Genomic DNA, 27,413 nt, shown 5'->3' with positions numbered 1-27,413 from the left:
ATCCGACCTCAGGAATTCACATGACAAGGTGGGGCCAGGTTTCACAATGAGCTCACCTGAAACCCTGGCTGATTAGGTCCCACACCCGCTTTCACACCTTGGCTCATGTGATTAGAGGATCACCAGGGGGTCCTTTGTCCCTCTTTGGGGGGATACTCCCACTGGGTTTAAATCTGGGACTCTCGGCCATTTGACCTTAGAACTGAAGAAGCTTCTCGGATGAGAGGTGAAACGTCTTCAAGCAACTTAAAGAAGTCCAGATGCTTTTCTTTGCAAACTCCTTTGACTACGATGACCTGGATGACTGAGAACCTTCACAGACCTTGAAAGAGTAGTTGTCAAACAGTTAACAGATCATCTGCAGAGGAATGGCTTATTTGAAGAGTTTCAGTCAGGTTTCAGAGCTCATCACAGCACAGAAACAGCTTTAGTGAAGGTTACAAATGATCTTCTTATGGCCTCTGAAAGTGGACCCATCTCTGTGCTTGTCCTGCTAGACCTCAGTGCAGCGTTCGATGCTGTTGACCATAATATTCTATTAGAGCGATTAGAACATGCTGTAGGTATTACAGGTACTTCGCTGCAGTGGTTTGTATCATATCTATCTAATAGACTCCAATTTGTGCATGTAAATGGAGAGTCCTCTTCACACACTAAGGTCAGTTATGGTGTTCCACAGGGTTCAGTGCTAGGACCAATTCTGTTCACATTATACATGATTCCTTTAGGCAGCATCATTAGAAGACACAGCATACATTTTCACTGCTATGTAGATGACACCCAGCTCTATCCATGAAGCCAGGTAACACACACCATTTAGTTAAACTGCAGGAATGTCTTAAAGACATAAAGACCTGGATGGCCGCTGACTTTTTGTTTCGTAATTCAGATAAAACTGAGGTTATTTTACTCGGCCCTGAAAATCTTAGAAATATGGTATCTAACCAGATTCTTACTCTGGATGGCATTACCTTGGCGTCCAGTAACACTGTGAGGAACCTTGGAGTCATTTTTGACCAGGACATGTCCTTCAATGCACATATTAAACAAATATGTAAGACTGCTTTCTTCCATTTGTGCAACATTACTAAAATTAGAAATATCCTGTCTCAGGGTGATGCTGAAAAACTAGTTCATGCATTTATTACTTCCAGGTTGGACTACTGTAATTCATTATTATCAGGCTGTCCTAAAAACTCCCTGAAAAGCCTTCACTTAATCCAAAATGCTGCAGCAAGAGTCCTGACAGGGACTCGAAAGAGAGAGCAGATTTCTCCTGTATTGGCTTCCCTTCATTGGCTTCCTGTTAAATCCAGAATTGAATTCAAAATCCTGCTCCTCACATACAAGATCTTAAATAATCAGGCCCCATCTTATCTTAATGACCTTGTAGTACCATATCACCCTATTAGAGCACTTCACTCTCGCACTGCAGGCCTACTTGCTGTTCCTAGAGTATTTAAAAGTAGAATGGGAGGGAGAGCCTTCAGTTTTCAGGCCCCTCTTCTGTGCAACCAGCTTCCAGTTTGGATTCGGGAGACAGACAGTATCTCTACTTTTAAGATTAGGCTTAAAACTTTCCTTTTTGCTAAAGCATATAGTTAGGGCTGGACAAGGTGACCCTGAATCCTCCCTTAGTTATGCTGCAATAGACGTAGGCTGCCGGGGGATTCCCATGATGCATTGAGTTTTTCCTTTCCAGTCACCTTTCTCACTCACTATGTGTTAATAGACCTCTCTGCATTGAATCCTATCTGTTATTAATCTCTGTCTCTCTTCCACCGCATGTCTTTATCCTGTTTCCTTCTCTCACCCCAACCGGTCGCAGCAGATGGCTGCCCCTCCCTGAGCCTGGTTCTGCTGGAGGTTTCTTCCTGTTAAAAGGGAGTTTTTCCTTCCCACTGTCACCAAAGTGCTTGCTCATAGGGGGTCATATGATTGTTGGGTTTTTCTCTGTATATATTATTGTACGATCTACTGTACAATATAAAGCGCCTTGAGGCGACTGTTGTTGTGATTTCGCGCTATATAAATAAAATTGAATTGAATTGGAAGTTGCTGTTGAAGGAACCTGTGTTATGGTGCCATGTCAGACAGAACCTTACAATCGAGTCATCTGGTACCAGCATCATAATCTAAAGTATCCTGTTGTTTATGATGGATTTTATACTCATAACGTGGAACAGCCGTTCAGAGGGCGCACCAAGGTATTGGGTAAAGCTGCAGAGGGAAACTGCACCCTGATGATTGACAATGTGAGCACAGCTGACCATAACCTACGTGTTTATGTTTGGATCAATCCAGATTCTCAGACAACTCAGAAATTCCATGATCAAACTGTAACTATCAGTGTTGGTAAGTGAATATTGGCAAACTTCCATTTAAGTCAAAATGACCAAGATTAGTTGCCGCATGTGTTTAGAGAGCAGCCACCCGGGTTTGGGTATGAAGCCCTTTGGTGTGTTTCTTCCCCTCTCACTCTTTCCCCCCTGCTTCCCTGTTCATCTCTCTGCAATATCACTATAAAGGCAAAATGCCAAAAAAGTAATATTTAAAAAATGACAATCAGCTTAATAAAAAATATATATAAAATTCTGTGAAAATGTAAATAAAAACAACTAAAAACTAGTTGGTTTAAGTTTACAATAGCAATTTGCCATACAGTACATCATTTAGAAAATTCTAAATCTGAAGATACACAAGATAATTTTTTCCACTTGCAAAGATAAAGACAGAAGAAAATCGTTTAATTGGACATGAACAGACTCTTCAGGAAGATACAAACCAAGAAAAACAACTTGTCATTTTTACTCTTCAGTTTCTGCTTAAGATTAAACCTTTATATTGGTTTGGTCTGCTCTCTGTTAATACTTAGAGGTACAATATTGTGTTTTGCATTCAAGAGTATTTTATATTTTTTTTATCTTTTGGGGCACTACTGTATTACAGATATTCACAATTATTCTGTAAATAAAACTGTCCTAACATTTCAGTGTGCATGTTTCTGTGCTCATTTTTTCAGATTCATCTAAAAACATCACAGTTTCAGTCAGTCCCTCTGGTCCAGTACCAGAGAACAGATGGAGACCAGGAGAATTTTATTGGGACTGGAACCAGTTTAAATATTAACTTCTCCAGAGACAGGCGAAAATAAGGCTCAAAAAGAGATCGGGGTTGGACATTCTAACCTGACTCACCTTGATGTTCAGTGTATGTATCACACAATTAAAATATTTAAAAGTTTAAGCATAACTTGAGCAGGTATAATATGTGCATGGTATCATTATTCATTGCAGGTTGTGAAACACATTGTGGATTTTACAGTGGAGTCCTTCCTTGGGTCCTTGCTGGTGTGTTTTTCAGTGTCAGTGTGATCTGTGCAGCTTTCCTTTGGTATGTTTTAAAACTGGTTGTTGATTAAAACTAAAAGTTCTGCAGATGTTTCCATAAAATATTTTTCAATAATTGTTTTGCATTCTTGTAGGAAAGTACGAAAGAATGTGAAGCCACAAGAAGAGGACAGAACTTACATGTCACTGAATCGTAGAAATGTCGGCTCTTCAGAGTATGATGTCATTAACACAGCTCCAAGGTGACCTTCACTGATTCTTCAGGATCTATCTAATTTTTTTTTACTTTGTGTTTCTAAATAAATAATTATCAGTCACACTTCTCTTTATTAAAATGCATTTAATAGCCACTGAGCACTTATATATCAGTTTCTTAAAGGGTGCTGGACCTGCTCAATTTAGTGGGATTGCACAAAGCCTGTAGAAAATTCTTCCTAGAGTTTTGATACTGACTATAATCCTGTTTTCTGATAATGTAAAAGGTTACAGTGTTTTTCTTTGTTTTGTTTTTTGCATTCGATGTGAAAAAGCGGGGGCAGGGACATGTTTACCACTAGGTCACGTAAGCTTTTAACAGCACTGTTCAAGAAATAGAGACATTAATTATCTACACAGCTTCTCTTTTCTATGTTTAAGAGAAAGACCTTGAATAGTTAAGATGCCTTGTGAGACCTGCCACATATTAGTGTCCTGTACATTGGCTCTTTTTTCAGTATTTATGCTTCTCACATATGATTGCTTGATTATTTTCTCCTCAACCAAGTTTATTGCACTACACCTGAGTGCCATTCATGCACAGCTGAACCTTGTACCACCAATATTACCACAACAAATTGAACAAATTGAACTCAACAGTTCAATTTTTTATTTTATACCATGTTAAGTGTTTCCCATAGGTAACCACGCATAGTAGTATGTTTAGTAAATGCATTAATTAATTATATATATCGACAGAATAAAAGAGGAAATAAAACTTTTAGCTGGTGTGTGTTTGTCTGTGAATTCAACTGAAAAAGTTCTTATTTCCCCTTGTAGATATTGTAATGCCTGAATTCGTCAGAGTGCATTAAACAGTTCTTGATATGGACACTAGTTGCTGTCACATTGTCTCTTTTGCAACTAAGGTTTCAACTTCCTGCTCTGATATCTGCCCCTCCTCCACCTCCTCCCCTGACAGCTGTAAGACTGACTCCCCTTACACAGAGTGGAGTAAAATCCTTTCTGCCAAAACCTACCCTGTGCTTCCTGAAGTATGGACACTGGTTGAAAATATGAGGTCTCATAAGACAGCCAGAGGAGGCAGCTAACAGTGTGTGCAGTCATTTTTGTTGTTGCTGGGTTTTTAAAAACTGGCAACTTTGACACTTGCCAAGGAGCTCATCCATTGACATCACTCCCTTGCTGATCAGTGGCATGTAAGCTATTGATGCCACATTTTCTTGATTCTTTTCACTTGTATCCCCATCTGAATAGGCAATAAAAAAGGACCTGATACCAGATACTATCTAATGGAAAACTTTAATAACTGAATAGACTCTAGTGAAGCCAAGCAGGTGCAAGTGGAAAAGAGGCCAAAGTGTCACAAAAAAATGAAGCAGAGGCAGGTTGGCATTTTGGATGATACTATATTTGCAGCTGTTGGTGTGTGACTGTTTTTGTGAAAGTGTGAATGACAAAGACATTTAATTATTTTGTATGCATATCAGAGAATTAAAAAAAAAGGTTTTATGTGAACCTTCTGTAACAAATTGATCAACCAGAAAAATCATCAGTGTCCTGCTTGGTGATACTATATGAACACTCTGCCTCCTAGTGTCAGCTGGTGTTGTTACCACCAAAGAATGATACATGAAGGACTGCATAAAATGTAGCTGGAGAAATAAATTGAATTCAGCTTTTGTCAGTGTGGGATGGTGTTGAGGAGCAGCAGCCTGGACATCAGGGATGTGAGGTGAGGCAGACAGGAAAACCTCATGCCTCAAACCTGAGTACTACCTGTAGGCTGAATCACCTGATGGGCTGGAGCTAGAACACAGGGAATTCAAAGGCATTCTCCTCATTGCCTATGTCCACCTCTGGGCCCTTGAGGGCCGAGGCCTCATTTGAGGACGCTCCCTCTAAACAGAGGACATGAATCTGAGCGGATACTACTGCAGGAAAACTTCAGAGTCAGAACAGAAAGCTGCTGAGGTTTTGAGGTATTAAATGATGCCACAAGTGAAACACTCTTTTTGTCCTGTGAAGGAGATCAACAGAGTGGAATAAACCCTTTTATGAGCTCTGCCATCCTCTCATCATTGTTTCAATCATTTCCAGGCTCTAAACATATAAACTGACAGTGGGAGAAGACGCCGGATTTAGCACCGGATGTACAGTTAGAGCTGTTATACAAATAAAGCTTTAAATAACATGACCGCTACCTGGTTAACATATGATGAAGCAGTAAAATTAATAACTGACAGTGTAAGACGAGCATATCTCCGGCGAGAGCACCTGACGTATTTCTGGCTACTCTACGAATCACTTCAGCACGAGTCGTTTATTAACACAATTAAAAAGCATGAAGGCCATTTGGTTAATAAAACACAAGTTTGAAGTTATAAAATTAATAAAAAATTAATAAAAATAATAAAATTAATATCTGACTGTGTAAGGACTCCAAAACGTATGTTCGCTAAAGATCGCGAAACAAAAAATTCAAAAAGTTACAGAATAAAAACACAACAGCTGCAAAGTGTGCTGAGTGAGTGCTGAGTGCGAGTCTGAAATAAATAAATTGTCAACTTGTGTTATTTTCTGTAAATCTTATATTCACAGCTGTTTAGATAAAATGTCAAATTTTTTACCTTTGGAGAAAAATACATCAAAAGAAAAACAAAAAGTTTGCTGGGAGAAATGTGAGAGGTTTCATTTTTAAAAAATTTTGAGACTTTCAAGACATGAATTCATTGTCTTTAGAAGATTTTATCAGAAATCAGAAACATAAATGATGTTTACTTGTTGAAGAATATTTTAATAAATTGCGTAACTGCTTTAGACTTACACCTTCCTTTTTCTTCTCTTTCATCATTTAATGGTTAAACTTTGTGAAATCAAGACTGTATGTTTTTATATAGTCTAATTTTTTTAGGCTGAACATTTATTTATCTATATTTTTCAAAATTACCATAACTACCAGTAGTAATGGTAATTCGACTTTAGATCTTAACAGCGTTTTCTGGTAATGGTTAACAAATAATCATGTAATCTGTTTCCTGTGTAAACTTCAGACTCCCTTAGACTTCACTCTGTTGCAACAAAGATGGCTGGGACTCTGACTTTTCTCCTCGTTTGTTCTCTGCTGCAGGGTGAGTGAAAGAAAGTTGACATGTGCATTACATAAAGATGATTAAAGTTGATGATAATAATAATAACACACTGTTGTTAATTTAAAACATTTACTTATCAAATTATCTGACATCACTATTCAAATGAATGGGCAGTAAACTACTAAGGCTTTTTATTTATGAGATATTTAACAGTAAAAGTGTTTTGTATTAGTTTCTGAATTTAATACTGAGTCGTTGTAACATGATAAATGTGCAGAAGGAAGAGATAAAACTGTTTGGGTTTTTGTTGTTATTGTTGTTTTTTATTATCGTGTTGTGTTTCAGGTGCTCTGTGTGAAAAGTGGGCCATCAAAATGCCACAGAATATAAATGTCTTGAGAGGATCCTGTGTGACCATCCCCTGCTCCTTTGATGTAGAGAACGAGCATGAAAATAACTTACATGATACATGTAAAGCATATTGGATTGATTCACTTCGATTTACCAGTGAAAATGCAAAACTAAAGCCAACGAAAGACATGACAGGAGACTTAACAAAGAAAGACTGCACCACAACTTTCAATAATACACGTCTCCTTCAAAGTACTAAATATTACTTCAGACTGGACTGTGATAATGACGTGAAATTCACTTTTACACAAGCTGGTGTAGATATTTCACTCATAGGTAAATTTTTATATTCATTTACTCACAATTTGTGAACAAATGACAGCTGTGGAGCTGCCTTTAGCTTCATTCTGACTTCACTTGATTTTACAAAGCATATGACACCTGAAAGGATTTGCTGATCAGAATATGTCTTCCCACCAGATGATCCTCCCTCTCCGACTCTGACTCCATCCACACTGAAGGTGGAGGAGGGAACCTCAGTGAGTCTGACGTGCTCTGCTCCAGCTCCATGTTGGTCTCATCCTCCAGCTCTGACATGGAGCCCTAACCTGGGTCAGAGTCAGGAGACACTGCAGGAGAATCAGGACAAAACTAAAGTCAAGACTTCTGTTATGAATTTCACTGCTTCTCACCTCCATCACGGAAATAAAATCTCCTGCACTGCTGCCTACAAGAACAATCGTGGTAGCCCTGATGTTACTGCTGAAACAAGTTTAGCTGCTAATATTTCATGTGAGTTTATTTTTTCTCTTCTAAACTGAAATCATAATGATTTACTTTTTTTTTTAATGGATTAAATTCCACAAAATGATTAGTCAGTTACAGTTATTTTATTAGTATGCCATAACAATGTCTTTGAGTTTTATAAAATATAATGAAGGCTTTTAAAGTTTGAATTTAATGATTATTTAATGATTTATGTCTTTCTTTTGTTAGCTCTGTTTTTTACTTTAGGATGTCTTCAAAACTGACAATAAAACAAAACTACATTTAGTGAGTCATGTTGCACAATCGTTTTTATTTTAAACAGCAGTTTTTCATTTACATCCTATTATAACATTTTCTCACATTATCATGTTTCTAATTTAATACATGAGCTTGTCGGAGCTTTCAGATTCCCTCTGAAGCTCGAACAAGAAAGTAGAATAGCAGAAATGTTTTACTTTTGACATTTGGCTTTATCGTCTGTAATATGATGATCTATTAATAGTTCAGTTAAAGTGCAAAAGAAGCTGTGATGTGTGATTTACATAATATTACATTTAACAAATTATCATTATACTCATCTTTAGATTCACCCAAAGATGTACAAATTTCAGTCAGTCCCTCTTGTCCAGTACCAGAGAACAGCAATGTGACTCTGACCTGCAGCAGTAATGCCAACCCAGCAGTAGAAAACTACACCTGGTACAGAGCTGATGGAGACCAGGAGACTTTTATTGGGACAGGAACCAGCTTAAATATTAAAGTCTCCAGAGACATAAGAAGATTTTTCTGCAAGGCTGAAAATGAGATCGGAGTTGGACGTTCTAACCTGACTCACCTTGATGTTCAGTGTATGTATCACACAATTAAAATATTTAAAAGTTTAAGCATAACTTGAGCAGGTATAATATGTGCATGGTATCATTTTTCATGGCAGATTGTGAAACACATTGTGGATTTTACAGTGGAGTCCTTCCTTGGGTCCTTGCTGGTGTGTTTTTCAGTATCAGTGTGATCTGTGCAGCTTTCCTTTGGTATGTTTTAAAACTGGTTGTTGATTAAAACTAAAAGTCCTGCAGATGTTTCCATAAAATATTTTTCAATAATTGTTTTGTATTCTTGTAGTAAAGTACGAAAGAATGTGAAGCCACAAGAAGAGGACAGAACTTACATGTCACTGAATCGTAGAAATGTCAGCTCTTCAGAGTATGATGTCATTAACACAGCTCCAAAGTGACCTTCACTGATTCTTCAGGATCTATCTAATTTTGTTTTACTTTGTGTTTCTAAATAAATAATTCTCAGTCACACTTCTCTTTATTAAATGCATTTAATAGCCACTGAGCGCTTATATATCAGTTTTCATCAAAGGGTGCTGGACCTGCTCAATTTAGTGGGATTGAGCAAATTCAGTAGAAAACGCTTCCTAAAGCGTTGATACTGACTATAATCCTGTTTGTTGATAATGTAAATTTATATTAAACATCACAGGTTATAGTTTTTTTCTTTGTTTTTTGATAATATGTTCATTTTGCATTTAATGTGAAAAAGCTGGGGCAGGGACATGTTTATCAGTAGGTTACATAAGCTTTTAACAGCACTGTTTAGAAAATAGAGACATTAATGATCTACACAGCTGCTCTTTTCTACGTTTAAGAGAAAGACCTTGAATAGTTGAGCTGCCTTGTGAGACCTGCCACATATTAGTGTCCTGTACATTTGCCCTGTTATCAGTATTTATGTTTCTCACACATGATTGCCTGATTATTTCCTCCTCAACCAAGTTTATTGCACTAAATGTTTAGAGTAAGATATCTTGTCACCTGAATGCCATTCATGCACAGCTGAACCTTGTACCACCAATATTACCACAACAAATGAATAAATTGAACTGCTCAACAGTTTTTATTTTATACCATGTTAAATGTTTTCCATGGGTAACCATGTATAGTAGTATGTTTAGTAAATGTATTATTAATTATATATATTGACAGAGTAAAAGAGGAAACACTGGTTGAAAATATGAGATGTCATATTTTCAAATATGAAGTCTCAACAGAGTGAGCAACAGCGTGATAATATCTGAAAAAAAGGATCAGTTACGTCTCATGTGGCCATAACATGTAGAAGCTGCAATTTCATAATTTTTAAAGAAAGTCCACATCCTCTGTTAGCCCAGCCCCTGCAAATGTGGTCTTAGCAGAAAGCCCATGATGTCCCTTTGACAGTACAGCAGCAGTCACATAGATTGCATAAACGGTGCTCGGCGTGGAGGCCTCAGGCTCATGTCCCGACAAAGAACAAAAATTAATTGCTGGATCTTCCAGTTTGAATCTCCATTATGAGACTAAATGCACAGATAAAGACAAAACCTTTACTGAGGAAGCGCAGCAAGGGAAATATGTACCTAACCAAAGTCTACTTGCACATGAATTGACAACCTGATGAACGCTTTCATGAGAAAGTAGCTGTTTGTTTTAGCTACATTCTTATTCAGATGCTAAAAGCGAAGATCTTGGTTAGGATCAATCTTCATTTGTAAATAAACATTTTCAGTGATGAAGTTTAACACATTCAGACTCAGATCCTCTCTCAGTGACGATCACCTACCTGTCCATCATCCTTTTCATTTCCACCTCAGATACTGAACTTGACTTTAAAGCACTTGTTAAAGCCAAAAAAAGATGACAGATCTGAAAGTCTGCAGATGAAGTAATCAAAATACAAGCAAACTACTAGGCTGCAAACATAAAAAGTTAATGGATGAAGAAGTGCTATTGCAGCTGTTTCAGACTGAATAAGCTGGCAGTCCTGCCATGGTCATCCTGCATCACAGCATCAGTCAGTAGTTACCACTGCAGGTGATGATCTTACAGCTTCCTTCTGTCGAAAGCTTAGACTTAAAAAGAATAAAAAATAATATTATATTTTGATAGCTAAATCACATTATTATAGCTCAACATCTCCAGCGTGAATCAAAAGGTGTAACTTCTCCATATGTGGCTGTAGTTCAGGAGGTAGCATAGGTCATCTACTAATCGGAAGTTTTGTGATTGCAGACTGGCTGCTCCAGGCTCCATGCAGACTTGGGCAAGATACTAACCCCGAGTTGCTCTGCAACATTCATCGGGATGTGAATGATAGACAGAAAACATTTGCACAAAAAGGTATATAAAAAAACTCCTTGTATGAATAGGTGAATGAGAAAAGTTGTATAAAGCTCGTGGAGTGCTCAGATAGAGTAGAAAAGTGCTGGATAAACCAGTCATTTTACCATCTTGTTTGTCTAATCAACTTGAGTATTGTGGTCTGTGTGTGGATCCTTTTGGAGCAGCCACAGTTGCTGCAGGTGTCCTGAATTGATTGGTGGGTTTTTTCTTCTGCTGAGAGCCTTCTGCTGATAACAGGTGAGAGAAGAGCAGGTGTGATCAAACAGAATCCATAAATCATGACAATAGTTTGATTTTTGTTGTGAAAATGACATTTAGATGATTACGTTGTCTGTCACTAGCAGTGGGTGTAGCAGGCAGTGTTGGCTAAATTACCTTAAAAAAGTAATTAATTACTAATTACTTAGTCAATATTGTATTTAAAATACTTATCTAATTACTGTGTCAGAAAAGTAACTTAATTACTAAATAAGTAATTTAACTAAATACTTCTTAAAATCCCTATAAACCTTGAGTGGACAAACAATAGAAATTAAACTCTTTTAATAGTAAATAAATTTTTTTTAAAGACGGAGACTCTATAGTACGCAGCGGTATCTCTTCCACAATGTAGCCTGCAATCATTTTTTAAGCTCACCTTCAGACGCTTTCTGTGCTGCTGAAGTAAAATGAAGTTTTGCCTGCTTAGCAGGAGTTGCCGCGGTGTTATCCATGGATGATGAACAAGGATCACTCAGAAGTGTTCATCTATGCTCTCGTGTCAGGCGTGTCAGTAGATTACTTGTGCTATTAACAGCGGCCGATAGTTTTTTCTCCCCAGCACATAGCTTACATATTACTGTAATATTCTGTCTGCTTGTGTTAGAAAAGTGAAGAGTATGTCCATTTCATAAAACAGCCACACGCTTCAGCCGAGTCCGACATCTTCCACCTTAGAATACGACTATGCAGCAAACTGGTGCGAAAGGACTTGCACCTGCACTACAGCGATGTTAAAGCGGCAGAGTTTACTTCTACGTTTAGAAGATAAATTATTGAAATTAAATAATGATATTTAGCGAGTTTAATTATTTTACAATGTAACGCAAGTACATTGTAAGTAACTGTAATTAAAATACCTAAAAATGAACAGTAATTAGTTACTCTACTTTTTCAGTGGAAAAGTAATTTAATTACAGTAACGCGTTACTTAGTAACGCATTACACCCAACACTGGTAGCAGGAAGCCTGGATGTCAGATGTCTCGATGGAGACAGTCACACCTGACTGAGTCACTGGAAGCTGTAATGCACAGAGACTGTTCTGCTCAGCTCTTTCATCCATTTATTAATATAATCGTTAATCGTTGTTAATATCACCAAATCCATGAAGGACAGAGTGATAAATGAGTTCAGTTTTTGTCAAGATTAATAGATATATTGCAGAATATTTATTTGCTGAAATAGTTTGTTTGAATTTTTCTCTTATTTAAAGATCAAGTCATCACTCTGGTCACTTCAGGCAGTTATTCATTGTTTGCAAAAAACCAAACCAAACAAAACCAAATATATCTCCAAAAGTTGAATCTGTTCATCTGGACGTAGCGTTTTGTAGGAGAAGCGTTTCGTCACTCATCCAAGTGACTTCTTCAAAAAAACCCAAATATGAGTTATTAACGTGGAGTGAATACAAATGTTTACAGCATGTTCTGTGTTGCAGATATGGTGATTAGAAAAGAGGTGGCAGTGTTTACAGTCACTTCTGGTCATTTTCACACTCTTTGTGGCTTTTATGTTAGTTCCTGATTTTACATCTTTTTTTGAACACTTCTTTAAAAACCTCACATCCAAAGAACTGACTGCTCGACAAACATCATGAAAATGTAAGTATCTTATTTGCACTATGGCACAAATATCAAGGTTTTATGAAAATATGATGTGATTTTCTGTATTTCTTTGATTCACAGATATTTAGATGAATTGTCATATTTTTGACGATTGTAGAAAAATAAATAAAAATAAAACCAAAAGATTTGTCTGGACAAATGTGAGAGGTTTCATTTTTCAAAAATATTGAGACTTTCAAGACATGAATTCACTGTCTTTAATAGAATTTTTCAGAAATCAGAAACATAAATTATGTTTAATTGCATATTTTTAATAAATTGCATAACTGCTTTAGGCTCACACCTTCCTCTTTCTTCCATTTCATCATTTAATGTTTAAACTTTGTGAAATCAACACTGTTGTTATATACTTTCTTTTTTTAGACTGAACATTTATGTATCTATATTTTTCAAAATGACCATAACTAGCAGTAGTAATTTGACTTTACATGACTTTACATCTTAAAAGCTTTTCCTTGGTAATGGTTAACAAATAATCATGTAAACTGTTTCCTGTGTAAACTTCAGACTCCCTTAAACTTCACTCTCTTTCGACAAAGATGGCTGGGACTCTGACTTTTCTTCTCGTTTGTTCTCTGCTGCAGGGTGAGTGAGAGGAACTCAGCATGTGCTTTGTGTAAAGATGATTAAATTTGATAATAATAACACACTGTTGTTAATTTAAATCATTTCCTTATCAAATTATCTGACATCACTATTCAAGATCAATGTGCAGTAAACTACCAAGGCTTTTTATTTATGAGATATTTAACAGTAAAAGTGTTTTGCATTAGTATCTGAATTTAATACTGAGTCACTGTAACATTATAAATGTGCAGAAGGAAGAGATAAAACTATTTGGGTTTTTGTTGTTATTGTTGTTTTTTATTATCGTGTTGTGTTTCAGGTGCTCTGTGTGAAAAGTGGCCAGTCAAAATGCCACAGAATATAAATGTCTTGAGAGGATCCTGTGTGACCATCCCCTGCTCCTTTGATATAGAGAACAAGCATGAAAATGACTTAGGTCATACATGTAAAGCATATTGGACTTATTCACATCCAATTAGTGGTGAAAATGCAAAACTAAAGCCAACTAAAGACATGACAGGAGATCTAACAAAGAAAGACTGCACCACAACTTTCAATAATACACGTCTCCTTCAAAGTACTAAATATTACTTCAGACTGGAGTGTAATAATGACCTGAAATTCACTTTTACACAAGCTGGTGTGGATATTTCAGTAAAAGGTAAGTTTTTATATCCTTATAAAGACAATTCATATGAATAAACGACACTAGTCAAGCTGCTTTGACTTTGACATTGTGAAATTACTGAATTTTGCACAGCACATAAAAAACTGAAGTGAATTACTGCTCATTTTTTTAGTGACTGGTTAAAATATGTCTTCCCACCAGATGATCCTCCCTCTCCGACTCTGACTCCATCCACACTGGAGGTGAAGGAGGGAACCTCAGTGAGTCTGACGTGCTCTGCTCCAGCTCCATGTTGGTCTCATCCTCCAGCTCTGACATGGACCCCTAACCTGGGTCAGAGTCAGGAGACACTGCAGGAGAATCAGGACAAAACTAAAGTCAAGTCCTCGGTTATGAATTTCACTGCTTCTCACCTCCATCATGGAAATAAAATCTCCTGCACTGCTGTCTACAGGAAACAAGATGGTAGCCCTAATGTCACTGCTGAAACAAGTTTAATTCCTGTTATTTCATGTGAGTTTATTTTTTCTATTCTAAACAGAAATCTTAATGATTTACTTTTCTTGATTTGGTTTAAATTAGACATAAAATGATTAGTCATTTACACTTATTTTATTACTATGCCATAACAACGTCTTTGGGTTTTATAAAATATAATGAAAGCTTTTCAAGTTTGAATTTAAATTCATACATGCAGACTTTTCTCTTCAAACTATTCTCACCAATTTGTGATCATCTTAATGATTTACGTCTTTCCTTTGTTAGCTCTGTTTTTTACTTTAGGATGTCTTCAGAACTGACAATAAAACAAAACTACATTTAGTGAGTCATGTTGCACGATCGTTTTTATTTTAAACAGCAGTTTTTCATTTACATCCTATTATAACATTTTCTCACATTATCATGTTTCTAATTTAAAACATGAGCTTGTCGGATCTTTCAGATTCCCTCTAAAGCTCGAACAAGAAAGTAGAATTGCAGAAAAGTTTTACTTTTGACATTTGGCTTTGTGGTCTGTAATATGATGATCTATTAATAGTTCAGTTAAAGTGCAAAAGGAGCTGTGATGTGTGATTTACAGAATATTACATTTAACAAATTATCATAATACTCATTTTTAGATTCACCGAAAAACATCACAGTTTCAGTCAGTCCCTCTGGTCCAGTACCAGAGAACAGCAACATGACTCTGACCTGCAGCAGTAATGCCAACCCAGCAGTAGAAAACTACACCTGGTACAGAGCTGATGGAGACCAGGAGGCTCTCATTGGGACTGGAAGCTCTTTTAATGTTGCTGTTTCAAAAGTCAAAAGTACATTTTTCTGCAAGGCTACAAATGCACTTGGATGTGAACGATCAAGAAACCTACAAATACATGTTCAATGTATGTATTAATTTTCCATATTTACTCTTTACATATCTCAACTAGAATTCCATTAATAGGACTGAAGGATGTGCAACACATGAATTATTGTAATGAAACTAAAAGCAGTAACTGATCTTTGAGGTAGAGTTAAATTCTGAGACTGACAATAATCACATTACAAGTAGTTAGTTTAAGTATTGGTTATTAAAATTAGGGATTTCTGACAGGCACAATATTAGGCACAGAAGAACTAAAAAATTCAAACTTTCTTCAAATGGCTCTAAAGCTTCCATCAATAAAACAGTTAAAGATTAAAGACAGTTAAAGATTAACGACAGAAGAAAAAGTTATTTTATTGGACATTAACAGAGTGTTCATAAAGATACGAGCCAAGAAAAACAACTTATCATTTTTACTCTTCAGCTTCTGCTTAAGATGAAACTTTATATTGGTGTGGTTTGTCCTTTGCTAATATTGAGAGTGTGGAGATTCAGAAATTGTTTTATTGCTGCCATATAACCTGCATTATTATAATTGCATTAATAACATGTTTTTCAGCATTAGTTAATTAGTAATATTTCTTACAGGGTTCGTATTGCATTGAATATGTTTGTCATCACATTCATTCTATTCACAGGTAGTTTATTTTATACACATTGCATATCTGTGCTTGTTTAGAGTTGATGTTCCATCCAAGAGGGTTTTAAGCTTCACTGGTGAGAGTGTCCAGGTGATACATGCTGAGGGAAGATGAGAACATAGAAGGTTGACTGCATGCATGCTTACAATACACATAAATCTAGCAACAGGCCTGAGCGAAGGCCCAAGTGTCTTCTGCTCCTTCTTGAGACTTGCTGCAATTTAGTCTACTTAGTGATTAATGATGAGTATCCATTATTAGCTCTTAGAGACCCTGTAGCTTGAAGTTGGTTACCTTAAAAGGCAAGTGTCTTTGACCTTTTTGTAACCGGCTGCCCTTTTAGCGACCTGGTAACAGATGACTGGAGGAGATAACCAGCCCTCAGATACTCTGAAGGCTTAAGACTATGATTGTGCATGGAAGGTGTTATGGAAAAAAGAAGTTATATGTCTGTGTCTAGCTATTAAAAATGTACAAGATGTACCATTGTCTGCAAAACAATGACTGTACATAATGTATTTTTGACCTGTATTTGACGCCATGGGGGGGCGGATACCCCAATGCTTTAAAAGTGTTCTCCACATGTATTTTTCGCAGAGAGACAGAAGACTCATGCTGTAATTTTGTTCTGTATTAATAAACTCACCGTTTGATTGCACTTTTCTGGGGCCTCCGTGGTTTGTTTCACTGCTCTACATTGATCGATTTCGCGACAAGAGGTACAATATTATGTTATGCATTCAAGAGTATGTAATATTATTTAAAAATATCTTTTGGGGCCCTACTGTATTACAGATATTCACACTTATTCTGTAAATAAAACTGTCCTAACATTTCAGTGTGCATGTTTCTGTGCTTTTTTTTTTCAGATTCACCTAAAAATATCACAGTTTCAGTCAGTCCTTCTGGTCCAGTACCAGAGAACAGCAATGTGACTCTGACCTGCAGCAGTAATGCCAACCCAGCAGTAGAAAACTACGTGTGGTTCAGAGCTGATGGAGACCAGGAGAATTTTATTGGGACAGGAATGAGTTTAAATATTAAAGTCTCCAGAGACAGAAGAAGATTTTTCTGCAAGGCTGAAAATGAGATCGGAGTTGGACGTTCCAACCTGACTCACCTTGATGTTCAGTGTATGTATCGCAAAATGAAAATATTTAAAAGTTTAAGCATAACTTGAGCAGGTATAATATGTGCATGGTATCATTTTTCATGGCAGATTGTGAAACACATTGTGGATTTTACAGTGGAGTCCTTCCTTGGGTCCTTGCTGGTGTGTTTTTCAGTATCAGTGTGATCTGTGCAGCTTTCCTTTGGTATGTTTTAAAACTGGTTGTTGATTAAAACTAAAAGTCCTGCAGATGTTTCCATAAAATATTTTTCAATAATTGTTTTGTATTCTTGTAGTAAAGTACAAAAGAATGTGAAGCCACAAGAAGAGGACAGAACTTACATGTCGCTGAATCGTAGAAATGTCGGCTCTTCAGAGTATGATGTCATTAACACAGCTCCAAAGTGACCTTCACTGATCCTTCAAGATCTATCTATCTATCTATCTATCTATCTATCTATCTATCTATCTATCTATCTATCTATCTATCTATCTATCTATCTATCTATCTATCCATCCATCTATCCATCTAAATAAATAAATAAATAATTCTCAGTCACACTTTATTGAAGTGCAATTAATAGCCACTGAGCGCTTATTCATCAGTTTTCATCAAAGGGTGCTGGACCTGCTCAATTTAGTGGGATTGAGCAAATCCAGTAGAAAACGCTTCCTAAAGCTTCGATACTGACTGTAATCCTGTTTGTTGATAATGTAAATTTATATTAAACTTCACAGGTTATAGTTTTTTTCTTTGTTTTGTTTTTTGATAATATGTTCATTTTGAATTCGATGTGAAAAAGCTGGGGCAGGGACATGTTTATCAGTAGGTTACATAAGCTTTTAATAGCACGGTTCAAGAAATAGAGACATTAATGATCTACACAGCTGCTCTTTTCTATGTTTAAGAGAAAGACCTTGAATAGTTGAGCTGCCTTGTGAGACCTGCCACATATTAGTGTCCTGTAAATTTGCCCTGTTAACAGTATTTATGTTTCTCACATATGATTGCCTGATAATTTCCTAATCAACCAAGTTTATTGCACTAAATGTTTAGAGTAAGATATCCTGTCACCTGAATGTCATTCATGCACAGCTGAACCTTGTACCACCAATATTACCACAACAAATGAACAAATTGAACTGCTCAACAGTTTTTATTTTATACCATGTTAAATGTTTTCCATGGGTAACCATGTATAGTAGTATGTTTAGTAAATGTATTATTAATTATATATATCGACAGAATAAAAGAGGAAATAAACTTTTAGCTGGTTTGTGTTTGTGTGTGAATTCTGCTGAAAAAGTTCTTATTACCCCGTCTAGATATCATAATGCCTGAAATCGTCAGAGTGCATTAAACAGTTCTTAATATGGACACTAGCTGGTGTCAAACTGTCCCTTTTCAACTAAGGTTTCAACTTCCTGCTCTGATATCGGCCCCTCCTCCACCTCCTCCCCTGACAACTGTAATACTGACTCCCCTTATACAGTGTGGAGTAAAATCCTTTCTGCCAAAACCTACTCTCTGCTTCCTGAAGTATGGACACTGGTTGAAAAAATGAGGTCTCATATTTTTAAATATGAAGTCTCAACAGAGTGAGCAACAGCGTGATAATATCTGAAAAAAAAGGATCAGTTACGTCTCATGTGGCCATAACATGTAGAAGCTGCAATTTCATAATTTTTAAAGAAAGTCCACATCCTCTGTTAGCCCAGCCCCTGCAAATGTGGTCTTAGCAGAAAGCCCATGATGTCCCTTTGACAGTACAGCAGCAGTCACATAGATTGCATAAACGGTGCTCGGCGTGGAGGCCTCAGGCTCATGTCCCGACAAAGAACAAAAATTAATTGCTGGATCTTCCAGTTTGAATCTCCATTATGAGACTAAATGCACAGATAAAGACAAAACCTTGACTGAGGAAGCGCAGCGAGGGAAATATGTACCTAACCAAAGTCTACTTGCACATGAATTGACAACCTGATGAACGCTTTCATGAGAAAGTAGCTGTTTGTTTTAGCTACATTCTTATTCAGATGCTAAAAGCGAAGATCTTGGTTAGGATCAATCTTCATTTGTAAATAAACATTTTCAGTGATGAAGTTTAACACATCCAGACTCAGATCCTCTCTCAGTGACGATCACCTACCTGTCCATCATCCTTTTCATTTCCACCTCAGATACTGAACCTGACTTTAAAGCACTTGTTAAAGCCCAAAAAAGATGACAGATCTGAAAATCTGCAGATGAAGTAATCAAAATACAAGCAAACTACTAGGCTGCAAACATAAAACGTTAATGGATGAAGAAGTGCTATTGCAGCTGTTTCAGACTGAATAAGCTGGCAGTCCTGCCATGGTCATCCTGCATCACAGCATCAGTCAGTAGTTACCGCTGCAGGTGATGATCTTACAGCTTCCTTCTGTCGAAAGCTTAGACTTAAAAAGAATAAAAAATAATATTATATTTTGATAGCTAAATCACATTATTATAGCTCGACACTCTCCAGCGTGAATCAAAAGGTGTAACTTCTCCATATGTGGCTGTAGTTCAGGAGGTAGCATAGGTCATCTACTAATCGGAAGGTTTGTGATTGCAGACTGGCTGCTCCAGACTACATGCAGACTTGGGCAAGATACTAACCCCGAGTTGCTCTGCGATGCATTCATCGGGATGTGAATGATAGATAGAAAGCATTTGCACAAAAAGGTATATAAAAAACTCCTTGTATGAATGGATGAATGAGACCAGTTGTATAAAGCTCATGGAGTGCTCAGATAGAGTAGAAAAGTGCTGGATAAACCAGTCATTTTACCATCTTGTTTGTCTAATCAACTTGAGTATTGTGGTCTGTGTGTGGATCCTTTTGGAGCAGCCACAGTTGCTGCAGGTGTCCTGAATTGACTGGTGGGTTTTCTCTTCTGCTGAGAGCCTTCTGCTGATAACAGGTGAGAGAAGAGCAGGTGTGATCAAACAGAATCCATAAATCATGACAATAGTCATGATTTATGCCTGTCTCAGGCAGTGTTGAAGTGCACCTTTATCACAGACACAGCATCATCTCCATCATCATCATCACCATACAGATGATGTAATGACCTCTTACCAGCTCAGTGCATGTTATTTGATTCACATAACTCGAGAGGAAGAAACGCTTTTATGAGCTGTATCGTCCTCTCATCATCTTATTCATCATTTCAATCATTTCCAGGCTCTAATAATATAAACTAATACTGGGGAACTCACCGGATCAAGTACCAGATATACAGTTAGAGTTGTTTACACAAATAAAAAAAAAAAGAAAAGAAAATGAATGAGTCAATACTTAAAGATGAAAACACTGCCTCCTAGCGTCAATTTGTGTTAATACCACCAAATCCATGAAGGACAGAGTGATAAATGAGTTCAGTTTTTGTCAAGATTAATAGATATATTGCAGAATATTTATTTGCTGAAATAGTTTGTTTGAATTTTTCTCTTATTTAAAGATCAAGTCATCACTCTGGTCACTTCAGGCATTTATTCATTGTTTGCAAAATCCAAACCAAACAAAACCAAATACAAGTTATTAATGTGGAGTGAATACAAATGTTTACAGCATGTTCTGTGTTGCAGAGATGGTGATTAGAAAAAAGGTGGCAGTGTTTACAGTCACTTCTGGTCATTTTCACACTCATTGTGGCTTTTATGTTAGTTCCTGATTTTACATCTTTTTTTGAACACTTCTTTAAAAACCTCACAGCCAAAGAACTGACTGCTCGACAAACATCATGAAAATGTAAGTATCTTATTTTCACTATGGCACAAATATCAAGGTTTTACGAAAATATGATGTGATTTTCTGTATTTCTTTGATTCACAGATATTTAGATGAATTGTCATATTTTTGACGATTGTAGAAAAATAAATAAAAATAAAACCAAAAGGTTTGTCTGGACAAATGTGAGAGGTTTCATTTTTCAAAAATATTGAGACTTTCAAGACATGAATTCACTGTCTTTAATAGAATTTTTCAGAAATCAGAAACATAAATTATGTTTAATTGCATATTTTTAATAAATTGCATAACTGCTTCAGGCTCACACCTTCCTCTTTCTTCCCTTTCATCATTTAATGTTTAAACTTTGTGAAATCAACACTGTTGTTATATACTTTCTTTTTTTAGACTGAACATTTATGTATCTATATTTTTCAAAATGACCATAACTAGCAGTAGTAATTTGACTTTACATGACTTTACATCTTAAAAGCTTTTCCTTGGTAATGGTTAACAAATAATCATGTAAACTGTTTCCTGTGTAAACTTCAGACTCCCTTAAACTTCACTCTCTTTCGACAAAGATGGCTGGGACTCTGACTTTTCTTCTCGTTTGTTCTCTGCTGCAGGGTGAGTGAGAGGAACTCAGCATGTGCTTTGTGTAAAGATGATTAAATTTGATAATAATAACACACTGTTGTTAATTTAAATCATTTCCTTATCAAATTATCTGACATCACTATTCAAGATCAATGTGCAGTAAACTACCAAGGCTTTTTATTTATGAGATATTTAACAGTAAAAGTGTTTTTTATTAGTATCTGAATTTAATACTGAGTCACTGTAACATGATAAATGTGCAGAAGGAAGAGATAAAACTGTTTGGGTTTTTGTTGTTATTGTTGTTTTTTATTATCGTGTTGTGTTTCAGGTGCTCTGTGTGAAAAGTGGCCAGTCAAAATGCCACAGAATATAAATGTCTTGAGAGGATCCTGTGTGACCATCCCCTGCTCCTTTGATATAGAGAACAAGCATGAAAATGACTTAGGTCATACATGTAAAGCATATTGGACTTATTCACATCCAATTAGTGGTGAAAATGCAAAACTAAAGCCAACTAAAGACATGACAGGAGATCTAACAAAGAAAGACTGCACCACAACTTTCAATAATACACGTCTCCTTCAAAGTACTAAATATTACTTCAGACTGGAGTGTAATAATGACCTGAAATTCACTTTTACACAAGCTGGTGTGGATATTTCAGTAAAAGGTAAGTTTTTATATCCTTATAAAGACAATTCATATGAATAAACGACACTAGTCAAGCTGCTTTGACTTTGACATTGTGAAATTACTGAATTTTGCACAGCACATAAAAAACTGAAGTGAATTACTGCTCATTTTTTTAGTGACTGGTTAAAATATGTCTTCCCACCAGATGATCCTCCCTCTCCGACTCTGACTCCATCCACACTGGAGGTGAAGGAGGGAACCTCAGTGAGTCTGACGTGCTCTGCTCCAGCTCCATGTTGGTCTCATCCTCCAGCTCTGACATGGACCCCTAACCTGGGTCAGAGTCAGGAGACACTGCAGGAGAATCAGGACAAAACTAAAGTCAAGTCCTCGGTTATGAATTTCACTGCTTCTCACCTCCATCATGGAAATAAAATCTCCTGCACTGCTGTCTACAGGAAACAAGATGGTAGCCCTAATGTCACTGCTGAAACAAGTTTAATTCCTGTTATTTCATGTGAGTTTATTTTTTCTATTCTAAACAGAAATCTTAATGATTTACTTTTCTTGATTTGGTTTAAATTAGACATAAAATGATTAGTCATTTACACTTATTTTATTACTATGCCATAACAACGTCTTTGGGTTTTATAAAATATAATGAAAGCTTTTCAAGTTTGAATTTAAATTCATACATGCAGACTTTTCTCTTCAAACTATTCTCACCAATTTGTGATCATCTTAATGATTTACGTCTTTCCTTTGTTAGCTCTGTTTTTTACTTTAGGATGTCTTCAGAACTGACAATAAAACAAAACTACATTTAGTGAGTCATGTTGCACAATCGTTTTTATTTTAAACAGCAGTTTTTCATTTACATCCTATTATAACATTTTCTCACATTATCATGTTTCTAATTTAAAACATGAGCTTGTCGGATCTTTCAGATTCCCTCTAAAGCTCGAACAAGAAAGTAGAATTGCAGAAAAGTTTTACTTTTGACATTTGGCTTTGTGGTCTGTAATATGATGATCTATTAATAGTTCAGTTAAAGTGCAAAAGGAGCTGTGATGTGTGATTTACAGAATATTACATTTAACAAATTATCATAATACTCATTTTTAGATTCACCGAAAAACATCACAGTTTCAGTCAGTCCCTCTGGTCCAGTACCAGAGAACAGCAACATGACTCTGACCTGCAGCAGTAATGCCAACCCAGCAGTAGAAAACTACACCTGGTACAGAGCTGATGGAGACCAGGAGGCTCTCATTGGGACTGGAAGCTCTTTTAATGTTGCTGTTTCAAAAGTCAAAAGTACATTTTTCTGCAAGGCTACAAATGCACTTGGATGTGAACGATCAAGAAACCTACAAATACATGTTCAATGTATGTATTAATTTTCCATATTTACTCTTTACATATCTCAACTAGAATTCCATTAATAGGACTGAAGGATGTGCAACACATGAATTATTGTAATGAAACTAAAAGCAGTAACTGATCTTTGAGGTAGAGTTAAATTCTGAGACTGACAATAATCACATTACAAGTAGTTAGTTTAAGTATTGGTTATTAAAATTAGGGATTTCTGACAGGCACAATATTAGGCACAGAAGAACTAAAAAATTCAAACTTTCTTCAAATGGCTCTAAAGCTTCCATCAATAAAACAGTTAAAGATTAAAGACAGTTAAAGATTAACGACAGAAGAAAAAGTTATTTTATTGGACATTAACAGAGTGTTCATAAAGATACGAGCCAAGAAAAACAACTTGTCATTTTTACTCTTCAGCTTCTGCTTAAGATGAAACTTTATATTGGTGTGGTTTGTCCTTTGCTAACATTGAGAGTGTGGAGATTCAGAAATTGTTTTATTGCTGCCATATAACCTGCATTATTATAATTGCATTAATAACATGTTTTTCAGCATTAGTTAATTAGTAATATTTCTTACAGGGTTCGTATTGCATTGAATATGTTTGTCATCACATTCATTCTATTCACAGGTAGTTTATTTTATACACATTGCATATCTGTGCTTGTTTAGAGTTGATGTTCCATCCAAGAGGGTTTTAAGCTTCACTGGTGAGAGTGTCCAGGTGATACATGCTGAGGGAAGATGAGAACATAGAAGGTTGACTGCATGCATGCTTACAATACACATAAATCTAGCAACAGGCCTGAGCGAAGGCCCAAGTGTCTTCTGCTCCTTCTTGAGACTTGCTGCAATTTAGTCTACTTAGTGATTAATGATGAGTATCCATTATTAGCTCTTAGAGACCCTGTAGCTTGAAGTTGGTTACCTTAAAAGGCAAGTGTCTTTGACCTTTTTGTAACCGGCTGCCCTTTTAGCGACCTGGTAACAGATGACTGGAGGAGATAACCAGCCCTCAGATACTCTGAAGGCTTAAGACTATGATTGTGCATGGAAGGTGTTATGGAAAAAAGAATTTATATGTCTGTGTCTAGCTATTAAAAATGTACAAGATGTACCATTGTCTGCAAAACAATGACTGTACATAATGTATTTTTGACCTGTATTTGACGCCATGGGGGGGCGGATACCCCAATGCTTTAAAAGTGTTCTCCACATGTATTTTTAGCAGAGAGACAGAAGACTCATGCTGTAATTTTGTTCTGTATTAATAAACTCACCGTTTGATTGCACTTTTCTGGGGCCTCCGTGGTTTGTTTCACTGCTCTACATTGATCGATTTCGCGACAAGAGGTACAATATTATGTTATGCATTCAAGAGTATGTAATATTATTTAAAAATATCTTTTGGGGCCCTACTGTATTACAGATATTCACACTTATTCTGTAAATAAAACTGTCCTAACATTTCAGTGTGCATGTTTCTGTGCTTTTTTTTTTCAGATTCACCTAAAAATATCACAGTTTCAGTCAGTCCTTCTGGTCCAGTACCAGAGAACAGCAATGTGACTCTGACCTGCAGCAGTAATGCCAACCCAGCAGTAGAAAACTACGTGTGGTTCAGAGCTGATGGAGACCAGGAGAATTTTATTGGGACAGGAATGAGTTTAAATATTAAAGTCTCCAGAGACAGAAGAAGATTTTTCTGCAAGGCTGAAAATGAGATCGGAGTTGGACGTTCCAACCTGACTCACCTTGATGTTCAGTGTATGTATCACAAAATGAAAATATTTAAAAGTGTAAGCATAACTTGAGCAGGTATAATATGTGCATGGTATCATTATTCATGGCAGATTGTGAAACACATTGTGGATTTTACAGTGGAGTCCTTCCTTGGGTCCTTGCTGGTGTGTTTTTCAGTATCAGTGTGATCTGTGCAGCTTTCCTTTGGTATGTTTTAAAACTGGTTGTTGATTAAAACTAAAAGTCCTGCAGATGTTTCCATAAAATATTTTTCAATAATTGTTTTGTATTCTTGTAGTAAAGTACAAAAGAATGTGAAGCCACAAGAAGAGGACAGAACTTACATGTCGCTGAATCGTAGAAATGTCGGCTCTTCAGAGTATGATGTCATTAACACAGCTCCAAAGTGACCTTCACTGATCCTTCAAGATCTATCTATCTATCTATCTATCTATCTATCCATCTATCCATCTATCCATCTAAATAAATAAATAAATAATTCTCAGTCACACTTCTCTTTATTGAAGTGCAATTAATAGCCACTGAGCGCTTATTCATCAGTTTTCATCAAAGGGTGCTGGACCTGCTCAATTTAGTGGGATTGAGCAAATCCAGTAGAAAACGCTTCCTAAAGCTTCGATACTGACTGTAATCCTGTTTGTTGATAATGTAAATTTATATTAAACTTCACAGGTTATAGTTTTTTTCTTTGTTTTGTTTTTTGATAATATGTTCATTTTGAATTCGATGTGAAAAAGTTGGGGCAGGGACATGTTTATCAGTAGGTTACATAAGCTTTTAATAGCACGGTTCAAGAAATAGAGACATTAATGATCTACACAGCTGCTCTTTTCTATGTTTAAGAGAAAGACCTTGAATAGTTGAGCTGCCTTGTGAGACCTGCCACATATTAGTGTCCTGTAAATTTGCCCTGTTAACAGTATTTATGTTTCTCACATATGATTGCCTGATAATTTCCTAATCAACCAAGTTTATTGCACTAAATGTTTAGAGTAAGATATCCTGTCACCTGAATGTCATTCATGCACAGCTGAACCTTGTACCACCAATATTACCACAACAAATGAACAAATTGAACTGCTCAACAGTTTTTATTTTATACCATGTTAAATGTTTTCCATGGGTAACCATGTATAGTAGTATGTTTAGTAAATGTATTATTAATTATATATATCGACAGAATAAAAGAGGAAATAAACTTTTAGCTGGTTTGTGTTTGTGTGTGAATTCTGCTGAAAAAGTTCTTATTACCCCGTCTAGATATCATAATGCCTGAAATCGTCAGAGTGCATTAAACAGTTCTTAATATGGACACTAGCTGGTGTCAAACTGTCCCTTTTCAACTAAGGTTTCAACTTCCTGCTCTGATATCTGCCCCTCCTCCACCTCCTCCCCTGACAACTGTAATACTGACTCCCCTTATACAGTGTGGAGTAAAATCCTTTCTGCCAAAACCTACTCTCTGCTTCCTGAAGTATGGACACTGGTTGAAAATATGAGGTCTCATATTTTCAAATATGAAGTCTCAACAGAGTGAGCAACAGCGTGATAATATCTGAAAAAAAAGGATCAGTTACGTCTCATGTGGCCATAACATGTAGAAGCTGCAATTTCATAATTGTTAAAGAAAGTCCACATCCTCTGTTAGCCCAGCCCCTGCAAATGTGGTCTTAGCAGAAAGCCCATGATGTCCCTTTGACAGTACAGCAGCAGTCACATAGATTGCATAAACGGTGCTCGGCGTGGAGGCCTCAGGCTCATGTCCCGACAAAGAACAAAAATTAATTGCTGGATCTTCCAGTTTGAATCTCCTTTATGAGACTAAATGCACAGATAAAGACAAAACCTTGACTGAGGAAGCGCAGCGAGGGAAATATGTACCTAACCAAAGTCTACTTGCACATGAATTGACAACCTGATGAACGCTTTCATGAGAAAGTAGCTGTTTGTTTTAGCTACACTCTTATTCAGATGCTAAAAGCAAAGATCTTGGTTAGGATCAATCTTCATTTGTAAATAAACATTTTCAGTGATGAAGTTTAACACATCCAGACTCAGATCCTCTCTCAGTGACGATCACCTGTCCATCATCCTTTTCATTTCCACCTCAGATACTGAACTTGACTTTAAAGCACT

General features: G+C 36.5%; 3 protein-coding genes and 1 long non-coding RNA gene across 4 annotated transcripts; all 4 read left to right on the top strand.

Moving 5' to 3' along the window:
- The first annotated feature begins 2,941 nt into the window (after positions 1–2,941).
- LOC109204121 (uncharacterized) lies at positions 2,942–4,330 on the top strand. Its single transcript, XR_002063679.2, has 3 exons — positions 2,942–3,210; positions 3,297–3,393; positions 3,485–4,330. It is a non-coding gene; the product is annotated as an uncharacterized LOC109204121 (long non-coding RNA).
- Positions 4,331–7,271: 2,941 nt separating this feature from the next.
- LOC109204119 (B-cell receptor CD22) lies at positions 7,272–9,782 on the top strand. The gene is made up of 5 exons (XM_019364372.2): positions 7,272–7,345; positions 7,490–7,801; positions 8,362–8,625; positions 8,712–8,808; positions 8,900–9,782. Exons 2-5 carry the CDS (start codon positions 7,681–7,683, stop codon positions 9,009–9,011), a joined length of 594 nt encoding a protein of 197 aa, XP_019219917.1. The 5' UTR covers positions 7,272–7,345; positions 7,490–7,680; the 3' UTR covers positions 9,012–9,782.
- Positions 9,783–12,736: 2,954 nt separating this feature from the next.
- On the top strand, positions 12,737–17,560 carry LOC109204077 (B-cell receptor CD22-like). The gene is made up of 8 exons (XM_025911131.1): positions 12,737–12,805; positions 13,337–13,414; positions 13,716–14,057; positions 14,226–14,537; positions 15,146–15,409; positions 16,901–17,164; positions 17,251–17,347; positions 17,439–17,560. Exons 2-8 carry the CDS (start codon positions 13,369–13,371, stop codon positions 17,548–17,550), a joined length of 1,437 nt encoding a protein of 478 aa, XP_025766916.1. The 5' UTR covers positions 12,737–12,805; positions 13,337–13,368; the 3' UTR covers positions 17,551–17,560.
- Positions 17,561–20,090: 2,530 nt separating this feature from the next.
- Positions 20,091–25,676, top strand: LOC109204066 (B-cell receptor CD22-like). Its single transcript, XM_019364252.2, has 8 exons — positions 20,091–20,921; positions 21,453–21,530; positions 21,832–22,173; positions 22,342–22,653; positions 23,262–23,525; positions 25,017–25,280; positions 25,367–25,463; positions 25,555–25,676. The coding sequence occupies exons 2-8, from the start codon at positions 21,485–21,487 to the stop codon at positions 25,664–25,666; spliced, it is 1,437 nt and encodes a 478-aa protein (XP_019219797.1). The 5' UTR covers positions 20,091–20,921; positions 21,453–21,484; the 3' UTR covers positions 25,667–25,676.
- The last annotated feature ends 1,737 nt before the right edge of the window (positions 25,677–27,413 follow it).

The sequence above is a fragment of the Oreochromis niloticus genome, linkage group LG11 (assembly GCF_001858045.2).
Source record: "Oreochromis niloticus isolate F11D_XX linkage group LG11, O_niloticus_UMD_NMBU, whole genome shotgun sequence".
In the NCBI taxonomy this organism is placed as follows: domain Eukaryota; kingdom Metazoa; phylum Chordata; class Actinopteri; order Cichliformes; family Cichlidae; genus Oreochromis; species Oreochromis niloticus.
The sequence above is the reverse complement of the archived record's forward strand: the minus strand, read 5'-3'. Positions and strand labels throughout refer to the sequence as shown.

What these genes read in the sequence shown, in the direction of transcription:
- LOC109204066 (XM_019364252.2), top strand. Translation starts at nt 21,485, where the DNA reads ATGGCTGGGACTCTGACTTTTCTTCTCGTTTGTTCTCTGCTGCAGG. An exon ending in TGTGGATATTTCAGTAAAAG is followed by an intron (nt 22,174 to 22,341) that starts GTAAGTTTTTAT and finishes TCTTCCCACCAG; the next exon opens with ATGATCCTCCCTCTCCGACT. An exon ending in CCTACAAATACATGTTCAAT is followed by an intron (nt 23,526 to 25,016) that starts GTATGTATTAAT and finishes TTTTTTTTTCAG; the next exon opens with ATTCACCTAAAAATATCACA.
- LOC109204077 (XM_025911131.1), top strand. Translation starts at nt 13,369, where the DNA reads ATGGCTGGGACTCTGACTTTTCTTCTCGTTTGTTCTCTGCTGCAGG. An exon ending in TTTAATTCCTGTTATTTCAT is followed by an intron (nt 14,538 to 15,145) that starts GTGAGTTTATTT and finishes ACTCATTTTTAG; the next exon opens with ATTCACCGAAAAACATCACA. An exon ending in ATCTGTGCAGCTTTCCTTTG is followed by an intron (nt 17,348 to 17,438) that starts GTATGTTTTAAA and finishes GTATTCTTGTAG; the next exon opens with TAAAGTACAAAAGAATGTGA.
- LOC109204119 (XM_019364372.2), top strand. Translation starts at nt 7,681, where the DNA reads ATGAATTTCACTGCTTCTCACCTCCATCACGGAAATAAAATCTCCTGC. An exon ending in TTTAGCTGCTAATATTTCAT is followed by an intron (nt 7,802 to 8,361) that starts GTGAGTTTATTT and finishes ACTCATCTTTAG; the next exon opens with ATTCACCCAAAGATGTACAA. An exon ending in GACTCACCTTGATGTTCAGT is followed by an intron (nt 8,626 to 8,711) that starts GTATGTATCACA and finishes TTTTCATGGCAG; the next exon opens with ATTGTGAAACACATTGTGGA.